The following is a 10,646-nucleotide window of genomic DNA, read 5'->3' as shown; positions in this document are numbered from 1 at the left end:
GAATCCGGGCCGGGACGGACACGGGTCAACTTTATGTGCAGACCCAGAGACGGTATCCATCTTCCACCCCCGTGTCACCACAATGGCACGTTAAAGATCTTGGTCATTCTACCATAAGTGCAGATGGCTGATACCACCTAAACACGCAAACATCAAAAAGCCGTGAGGGCGTAAAACTCGAATCGTATAAACCAATTCATGTCCAATATAGGCAATTAAGACCTGACGGACAATAAGCCCCTTAAAATTTACTCTTTTTTTTCTCAAATGCCTTTCTCTTGCGGGTTATCTAAATATTTTCTCAATGTGCGCATGTCTGTCTGCTTATCAGCCTGTACCTGAGTATGTTTGAATGCTATTGTAGATGTTGTTAGCAGCTGCTGTTTTTGTTGTGGTTTTGTATAAACACGCACACACACACACACACACACACACACACACACACACACACACACACACACACACACACACACTGACATCTTCAAAGGGATATAACAATTCTCTACATCGTGCACATGCAGCAACAAGCTACACAGAACAGACTGCTAAAAAATAAATAAGCACATTCAAAATAGGCACAAAATGCAGACTTGAGAGCGTAAACTTAATTTGAAATAAATCTGGTTTGTTTAACACAAGAAAATGCGTCATCCTCTTATTACTAGCAGGTGTGGAGTGGACTGGAGGTGAAAGAAAAATATGGACATGAGCTGCTACTTCAGTACTTACACTGGTCTAAGAGAGACAACTTGCACCAACGACAACTAGGTCTGACATGTCAGGGGGATTAATTGCCTCCCTTGGATCAACCAGGAAGTGAAGCGATTCACACAGACACAGAGAAATCAATGTGTGTGCTAAAGTCCATTTCACCAACTTAAATCATGCCGATAGTGTTAATCATGAAGCTGTCTCAAACATGTAACACGACGAAAGTATCACACCGTGCACGATGTTCAACCTTGTTCTTTGTTCAGCGCAGGTAGCCAGATGTAGCCTACATTGTTATTGATCGACATTGCTGGGAAATGGAAACCGAAAATAGCTGCACAGTGACAACACAGACACTCTGCTTTTCGCAAGGTTATATATTTTCTGCACTAACTTGCTTGCTGATTTAGTTCTGACAGGCAGTAAGCGGTATCACGACGTGTTTACCTGATCGACAACATGAAGCGTAGAAATGAAACTTACCCAACAAACTGAATGAAACAGCTACACACTAGTCTGATCCGCCCACAATGACACTCTGGCGAGCTCTGCGCGGGTAGCGGTGAGCGAGTTTTCGCGAGGAACAGGGTTGAGCTACGGTAGGGTCACTGCGCATGTCTGGTTTTTTTCTTCGCGGAAACGCTGTTGGGTTGTGTCCAGTCGCGTCCCTTGCAACAAGATGGCGACAAGCGCGTTACGGATTTACTGTTGTGGAGAGTTGATGGACGACGATGATGAACAAGCAGTACTGTTTTATTGTTGATGTGAATGTAATGCCAAAACATCGAACTATCGATTCGAACGTCAATGAAGAAGTGAGCGTGAAAATCGAGCGCAAAACAGCCGGGTAAAAGTTCAGGGCGCTAAAGTACATTTGAGCCGAAATCGCACCCAAACTCCTGTTGACCTCATTTCTTCCCAAAATAAACATCACTGCTAAAATAAAATGCATTAAAACCAAGACAGTATCCAACCCAGTATCCTTAATTTTTGAAAGGCTAAGTGATTTACAACAAATGTCTTCTCACAATCCGTAACTTTGTCAAAAAATATTTGCAGAAGTTTCTCACCTCGCCTTGGCAGCCATCTTGGAACTGGAGAGACCCTACGCAGGAAGCAAGGTTGAAAGTTGGTTAACCGGTGACGTCACTCCAGTCGTACCGGACCGAGTTTTTGCGACCTCCGGTTCGACTCGAGTCACCTTAGTTGACGCCAAAACTCGCTCAGTGTGTGTGTCTCTTGTTCGGGGGCGTCTCGGCGTAAGGTCACGTGACAAGCTATCACAAGACTGATCAAAAGAATGTGCACTGTTTGTAATGGTGCATGTGTACGCAGCTGTTATGCACACACAATATTAAATGCGGTCTTTCTTCTTTATTCATGATTATTCTATTATGTGTTTAATGTGTCTTTAGTGTAAAATGAGTGTTGACGAGAACAAGATGTATATTACGACAAGGGAACTGTTTTGTTTGTTTTAGCGAGTTGTTGAGGTTTTACTTTTCATGGATTTACTGTTGTGTGAGTTAACAGTTGAGTTGTACCTTTTCATGGATTTACTGATGTTTGAGTAAACAGTTGAGTTGTAACTTTTCAGTGCTTTACTGGGTTTTTTTAGTCAACAGTTTGCGTTGTACATGTTCATGGATTTACTGTTGTTTTAATAATCAGTTGAGGTGTTTTGTCTGTCTCACTGCCATGCACACACACACACACACACACACACACACACACACACAAAGACACACACATCACATCACAACACATGTACAAACACACGCAAGAATGCACACTTATTAAGATAGGCACTTGATGTTTATTTAGAATTACATTTAAATTCTGCTTTTAAGGTTTCTTTAGCATTGAACGCAGAAAATGTTTGAAAGTGCAATGTGTTTCCAACGTTTATTCCAAAGAGTGTTCAAGCTGCATACAACAGTGTGTCAAGACTTGTCTTCCTCGAGAATTTTGCTGCCTATCACTTTCATACAACAACCAAATGAAGTGTTCGTCCTGTTGTCCGCCCCCCCTCCCTGTTAACCCTTTCGCACGAAGGGCTCGTTGCCCAAGGCAAATAAACTATTCTGAGCTTTGAGCTCTTAAATTCAAATGAGAAACAAGATCGGTAATTGACGTTTCCAAAATCAAACAAACATTGGCACAAACGAAGTGACGACCCTTAGCTAGAACACCTGTCTTCCTATAATAAATCAGTCAAGCATAATGTGCAGAGAATGTTCTTAGTTAAATAACCAGAAGAAATCTCAAATACAAATGTTCGTCTGCGTGTTGTTTCTATCTGACAAGAGTTGCTATCAAGCACGCGCATAATTGTTTCAATAACAAACATCAAATAATTCACTACGGCTCTAAAAATTAAGGAACAATGGCACAAATAAGTAGTAACAATACACGTAATAATAATCATTTATAATGACACGAAGAAGAAGAACAGGTACAACATTAATAGTAACAACAACAATTAACAACAACAACAACAACAACAACAACAACAACAACAACAACAACAACAACAACAACAACAACAACAACAACAAAAATAGCTAAATCATCTATGTTCATACAGTACAAAAAGACCTGTGAAGATTAATCACAGCAATTCAGAAACTACCATCGCCACAAGTTGACATGTATACTATATATTGGTCAACAATAATTGTACCATCTTGATGATAACATACTCTCCTTCACGGTAACGTTGTTGTTTTCATTTCACCAATACACTGATGACTTCTACTAAAAAGTGAAACTGTAGCACTTTGCAAGATGTGTGTGTAACCAACCTAGAAAGCCCGACCAAACTTCATGGGCTTTAATTGCAATCTCACAAACAAAATTAAAGTTTACGTAAGCCCTGGGTATTTTGCTTTCAAAATATGAAAACTATCCATTTTGACAAACTACATAACGAACTGCTAAAATACCACGTTCAATGTATCTTCTAATTAAAATACGTTCTGCCTCTACCTGTATCATACACATACCAACCTGTATCATACACATACCAATCATTATTATTCAGACATTGTGATCCAAAACCATCAAAAGTGGTCGGAGTTGCTGTCAAGCTTACCCTCAGGGTCAAACAGGCAAATAATAAATGGGTAACGTAGGGCAAAACCAAACCTTTTATCATTAACACTTTGCAACACCCAGTTAGATATATTGTATACCAAAACTACATGACAAGCCTTGAATTTCCGTCATTTTATTTTCATAATCCATAGAGGCAATTTCATCTAGATTAGATAAAAACACCATACAAAGGGCTTTAAAGTGTACAGGGTTCCAGATAAGATTGGGCCGAGAATGGCTTGACATCTATCTTTATGAGGGCCTTTCTAAACTGACTTTTTTTCCTAAACCATTGTAGACCTGGCATGGCTGCAATCTGTCGCAAAACAACCATACATGCACTAAAGGAGTTTTATAAACTATCCCTCCAAAAAAAGAATTATTATTGGCAAATCAAGTTCTGACAACAATATTTTATCAGCTGCCACATCCCTGCCTTTCATATTCTTGTTCTTTTGTATCATAAATGACAAAAACTCAGCACATATTTTTCTTAAATACATGAAGATAACGACCACCTTTTTCCATACCTTTCTTCACATCAAATCAGCTGGAATGTTTTACCTTTAACATGTACACATAACATCATATTATCATAAAAGGTAAAAACACATAGTTTCCGAAATTAAATGAACAAAGACATGTTTCTGTGAAAAGAAGACACATGCTTCCAAACGCTTCCCCCAGCAGGCTACAAAGCAACAACAGGCCACATGAATCGAGAGGTCATTTGATACAGTATAATTAAAAACACAAGCAAACACACACACACACCAACGACAAAGACTGCAGTTTAGACAAGGTCTGCGTTGCCTGAGGTGAACTTAAGGAACTGACGTCACAGGCAGAGCGGTCACCTGAAAAGATGGGATAAAACCAATTTTTCAGGTCACACAAAATGAACATTAGCATTTTCTTAAATGTTTATGAAGTTAGAAAAACCTCACGGGATGCGTGTGTTTCCTAACATGGACCTCCTTCAACACATAGAAGTAAAGAAAAGACTAAGACTGGTTTTAGTCATGCACTATGAAGTATGCTGAAGATAACCTATAACTAGAAATCAAGCTTTCACAAAAAATATATCTAAAAGTCTTCATTACGTGCAAGTTGATCATTCAAGTTGTTTCTGTCTATTGTTGGTACGTTTCTTTAGTTTCTTGTTTCCAAAATAGTATTTCGAGTGAGAGCGCTTTTTGTGAAAAGGGTTGGACATCCGGCTGATGTGGCACGCTCCGCTCTGCTTTTAAACCCGGCCCTGAGTCTTTAAAGAAATACTTTCATCAAACCAAACCAAATAAATCTGATGCATATTTAAATTTGTCTGTCTCGTCTTGTATCATGTGATTTTGAAGTATATTGGGCTTTTTACAATAATTCCTGATGGCCTCTTCACTGGTCCATATAAGGCACCCAGACTCCTAATATGGACCAGTTATGAAATGTTCTGCATCTATGTTTTGCTCAATATTTATCAAAGCTAATTAACTTTAATTGGGATAACGGTTAACTGATAAAAGTAAAACTCAGTACTGAGCATAACATGGATCTTCCTTGCTAGAAAACAAGCTAGTTATCAGCATAAAACAGAAAAGTGGTCGGGTCTCTTCCTCTATTTCGTGGTAAAATCGCAAAGGAGGATATTTCACACACTAAACAATGTGGATGCACCCTATCTTCTATGAAAATAAACAAGTGCAAGACCCACAAGTAGTCTCGGCCATAACATTAATGTAGACACACCAAGTCTACTAAGCAAACAGTCCCTGCAGCACAGCTTGTCTAGATACGTACCCCAAGACAGACAACATGCTGCAAAACAGACCAATTGGAGACCGCATAGTTCAACATTTAGTAATATTAGGGAATGCAATGGATTGGTGTTTTCATACGATAACCTGGACGGCTTTGTTTCTGTACACTATAAATAAAAATGCATCACTTGACAAAAGCAGCAGATATAACGTCATTACCTTTGCACAGTACGCGTACATGTCAAACATGAAGTAGCAGGGTGTAGGTATGTCAGGGGCGACAACCCCTTGGTGCTTGCCGTCAACATAGAGGTGCAGACTTCTGTCCGTGTCCACTGCCAGTCCCACCTTACTGCCCGCTGTTAACTTCTTCAGTACTGACCACTCAGCATCTTCCTGCAACACAGTGTTGTCAGAATAATGCACTGACTGCTTGATCGAGTTTCTTGTCTTCTGCATCATGGTTTTTCTCTGTGATTTACTCAACCAACTTGTTTGCAAACTATCAAGTTGTACATACATATGCCGTCAATGTGTCACCAAGGCCATGGTCGCAATTTCAGCCTTGAGACATACGAAGAGAGAGAAACAAGCAGAGATACAGACAGAAACACATATCGTCGTCGTCCTGCCATGGATATTTAGCGTAACTCCATTGTTCGCGATTTTGATGTTTTTTATGCTTAAGACTAGGTAAATCATTTTCAACGAGAAACATTCTCTAAAATACAATGGAAAATACAGGATTCAACACTAGCTTATCTTTCTATCCATACCAGGTACACATATCAACTCAATTTCATTTTATATATACTCAGTTTTGGCATGCTGCTGAAAAGCTGTCTAAACGTGGTTCTGCCAAAATTCCATGACGACGTCGATATTCAAAACAAGAGAGAGGATGCTTAGACGTGTGTTTGTGTGTGTGTGTGTGTGTGTGTGTGTGTGTGTGTGTGTGTGTGTGTGTGTGTGTGTGTGTGTGTGTGTGTGTGTGTGTGTGTCAGTCTGTCTGTCCATCGTTTAAACTGCTTGTTTTGAAAGCAAACCAGAAAATAACAAATGAACGAAGCTTAATACAGTACTATAATTCCAAGGATGATATTAGAATAGATGAAAGCAAAAGCATATAACAAGACTGAAACGATGCAGCAAAAGCACACCAACCAGCCTGGTAGCCACACAGCACAACAGTCACCACACGTGTCAACAGCTCACCGTGTCACCAAAGATGCAGACATCGTAAGGCGTGACACACAGCGCTGCAAGGTTGGGATCATAGAAGGTGCGATGCAAGGTGAAGGTGTCAGGACTCTTGGTCACCACGCCCAGAAAGGTGTCATTCCAAGTGTTGTTTATCTCGTTTAGCTGTACCTGTTACACACACACACACACACACACACACACACACACACACACACACACACACACACACACACACACACACACACACACACATTTAAAAAAACCATTTACAGTGTGTACGAGTATATAATATTGTCATCATTTTCACGAGTTTTCATTCACAAGCACCTGGGAAATAAATCTCATGTTCCCTAGGCAATAAATCCCCGGTTACCATAGTTGCAGGAAGCAGGTTATACATGGATAATCAAAAGCAAACCCAATAGAAACGCTCGGGGATTCTTCGGCTCTTTTCATTGGTGTTTCCCCAGACCTAAACAGACGACACGACACTGCTTTGCAAAGTTCCCAAAAACGAACTGGCAAACTGGCAAAAGTAAACATAAAACAAAAACAAACTACTTCATGAAAGGTCATACATTCATCAAAAACAAATGAAACCTAGCGATATGTTTTGTCTTCTTACAGAGTCATGGAGTGCGTGTATCTGTGTTTCGATACACAGACGTTCGGGGAAACACGACCCCTGACACACACATTTTGACCCGTGCACAAGACGTTGTATCGATAAACGAAGCACAAATAAGAAACAATAATAAAAGCAAAGAAAATAGCAACAAGATATGCAAACATCTAACAAAGCCGAGCAAGCAGAATGACAGGTCTAATGAAAAACAAAGAGGTACTGAGTCGGAAACAAGATCGCGATTCTTTTCCTTCGCTGCACGACGCAAATCTTCTGTGACCTTTGACCAAACGTAGCTTCCACATTCGATCACTCAGCTTAATATTTACAACAGAAAGCCGAGGGGGTGGAATACCAAGATGAACCTACAGAACTGTGCATCCTCAAATCTGATATATTCATCCCAATAGTTAATGAACTCAAAAACACAGAAAGTTGCTTTCACACGCCATCTTTGATTGCCAGTGGTTATCCGCACGGTACCCGTGTTTCAAAGCATGGCTCCCTGGGTTGATTGTGCACTTGTTTTCTCACTACCAAAATGATGACAAAAACGATGTTTGGTGGTTTGTTGACAGACCAGCTTTTTTGTCGGTCCTCGGGGGGCATATCGACTTTTGTTTCATATTTATTGACCGCGGCCTTCGGCCTTGGTCAATAAATATGAAACAAAAGACGATATGCTCCCCCTCGGACAGACAAAAAAACTGGTCTGTCAACAACCCATCAAACATCTTATATTATGTGCATTCGGCCAATATCATCAGCAGTCTGATAAACAAGACAAAACAAATCCCGTTGTGTAGAGACAGTCTACGGTTTAAAACGAACGGGTGATTGTGAAATTACACACAAGTGTTGGGGGGGGGGGGGGTAGGTTGTGGGTTAATGAGGGGCAGACCGAGCGACAGACAAAAGGGGTTTGGTGAGAGATTTAACACGTGAAGGGGAGTCAGACAGAGACAGACAGAGACAGACAGACAGAGACAGACAGAGACAGACAGAGAAACAGAGACAGACAGACACAGAGAAACAGAGACAGACAGAGACAGACAGAGACAGACAGAGAAACAGAGACAGACAGAGAAACAGAGACAGACAGAGACAGACATACATGGATAATAATCAGACGAGAAGCAGAGACAGAGACCAACAGAGACCGACAGAGACATACAGAGACAGAAAGACAGAGACCGACAGATACAGACAGAGACATACAGAGACATACAGAAAAATACAGACAGAGAGATACAGAGATAGACAGAAACAGTTAGAGAGATACATAGACAGACAGAGACATACAGAGACAGACAGAGACACACAGAGACATACAGAGACATACAGAGACAGACAGAGACACACAGAGACATACAGAGACAGACTGAGAGAGAGAGACAGAGACAGACAGAGACAGACAGAGACAGACAGACAGAGACAGACAGAGACAGACAGAGACCGACAGAGACCGACAGAGACATACAGAGACAGACAGAGGCAGACTGAGACACACAGAGACACACATAGACAGACTGAGACAGACAGAGACACACAGAGACACAGAGACAGACAGAGACAGACAGAGACAGACAGAAACAGACAGGGACAGACTGAGACAGACAGAGACAGACAGAGACAGACTGAGACACACAGAGACACAGAGACATACAGAGTCAGACAGAGACATACAGAGACATACAGAGACAGACAGAGACAGACAGAGACAGACAGAGACAGACAGAGACAGACAGAGACAGACAGAGAAACAGAGACAGACAAAGACAGACAGAGACAGACAGAGAAACAGAGACAGACAGATGAGACTGTGCCAAAAGGTCAGGTGTCATGTCTACTGTCCCGAATGACACACGATTGCTGACATTTCACCATTGCCAACAGAATAAACAAATAAGAAATAGGTAGAAAATGAATTTGAAAACTGACTTTAATTGTTGATCAGTATTTTCTATACCACTAACAAATAATCTACTTGCACATAGCTGTTTGGCAAATGTATGTTGCATGGGACACACTGACATGAAAGTGGAAGATGTTTTTCCCTCTAGAGAAACTACATATCAAGTTACACTTTTTGTGCTCTTCCATTCCAGTTGGCAATCAATTGTTAACGCATGTTATTAGAAAAAATAGAACGAAAACAGATTAGATAGAATGAAAAATGTACTGGTGATGTCATTTGGGACATACTGACATGAAAACGTCACCTTTTGGCACAGTCTCAGATACACACAGAGACAGACAGAGACAGACTGAGACAGACAGAGACACACAGAGACACAGAGACATACAGAGACAGACAGAGACAGACAGAGACAGACTGAGACAGACAGAGACAGACAGACAGAGACACACAGAGACATACAGAGACAGACAGAGACAGACAGAGACAGACAGAGACAGACTGAGACAGACAGAGACACACAGAGACACAGAGACATACAGAGACAGACAGAGATAGACAGAGACAGACAGAGACTGACTGAGACACACAGAGACAGACTGAGACAGACAGAGACACACAGAGACACAGACACATACAGAGACAGACAGCGACAGACAGAGACAGACAGAGACAGACAGAGACAGACAGAGACAGACTGAGACAGACAGAGACAGACAGAGACACACAGAGACACACAGAGACAGACAGAGACAGACAGAGACATACAGAGACAGACAAAGACAGACAGAGACAGACAGAGACAGACAAAGACAGACAAAGACAGACAGAGACATACAGAGACATACAGAGACAGACAGAGACAGACAGAGACAGACTGAGACATACAGAGACAGACAGAGACAGACAGAGACAGACAGAGACAGACTGAGACATACAGAGACAGACAGAGACAGACAAAGACAGACAAAGACAGACAGAGACATACAGAGACATACAGAGACAGACAGAGACAGACAGAGACATAAAGAGACACACAGAGACAGACAGAGACAGACAAAGACAGACAAAGACAGACAGAGACAGACAGAGACAGACAGAGGCATACAGAGACAGACAGAGACAGACAGAGACAGACAGAGACAGACACAGAGACACACAGAGACATACAGAGACAGACTGAGACACACAGAGACACACAGAGACATACAGAGACAGACAGAGACAGACAGAGACACACAGTGAGAGACACACAGAGACAGACAGGCGGTGAGACACACAGAGACAGACAGGCGGTGAGACACACAGAGACAGACAGGCGGTGAGACACACAGAGACA

At 41.4% G+C, this 10,646-nt stretch overlaps 2 protein-coding genes and 1 long non-coding RNA gene across 11 annotated transcripts in view; 1 reads left to right on the top strand and 2 right to left on the bottom strand.

The window, feature by feature from the left end:
* The window catches only part of LOC138948612 (tripartite motif-containing protein 2-like), a 51,297-nt gene extending 50,084 nt beyond the window's left edge, over positions 1 to 1,213 (bottom strand). The window contains exon 1 of the mRNA XM_070320180.1: positions 1,195 to 1,213. The gene's annotated coding sequence lies outside the window, so the exon portion shown is untranslated. The remainder of the gene's footprint in view (positions 1 to 1,194) is intronic.
* The window catches only part of LOC138948610 (neuralized-like protein 4), a 197,164-nt gene that overhangs the window by 38,380 nt on the left and 148,138 nt on the right, over positions 1 to 10,646 (bottom strand). Inside the window, exons 10-11 of one of the 9 annotated variants that reach the window (XM_070320170.1) lie at positions 5,781 to 5,957; positions 2,505 to 4,664 (exon numbers count right to left, since the gene is read on the bottom strand). The exons of the other annotated variants lie outside the window; for them this stretch is intronic. Of the exons in view, the coding sequence (XP_070176271.1) occupies positions 4,632 to 4,664; positions 5,781 to 5,957 (210 nt within the window). The 3' untranslated portion in view covers positions 2,505 to 4,631. Of the gene's footprint in view, positions 1 to 2,504; positions 4,665 to 5,780; positions 5,958 to 10,646 lie in introns of those variants that run through there. 9 annotated transcript variants of the gene reach the window in all.
* Positions 1 to 10,646, top strand: part of LOC138948617 (uncharacterized) — a 148,540-nt gene that overhangs the window by 19,565 nt on the left and 118,329 nt on the right. The gene's annotated exons all lie outside the window — the stretch shown is intronic.

Source organism: Littorina saxatilis, linkage group LG15 (assembly GCF_037325665.1).
Source record: "Littorina saxatilis isolate snail1 linkage group LG15, US_GU_Lsax_2.0, whole genome shotgun sequence".
Taxonomy (NCBI): domain Eukaryota; kingdom Metazoa; phylum Mollusca; class Gastropoda; order Littorinimorpha; family Littorinidae; genus Littorina; species Littorina saxatilis.
Note: the sequence above shows the minus strand (reverse complement) of the source record. Positions and strands in the feature narration are given on the sequence as shown.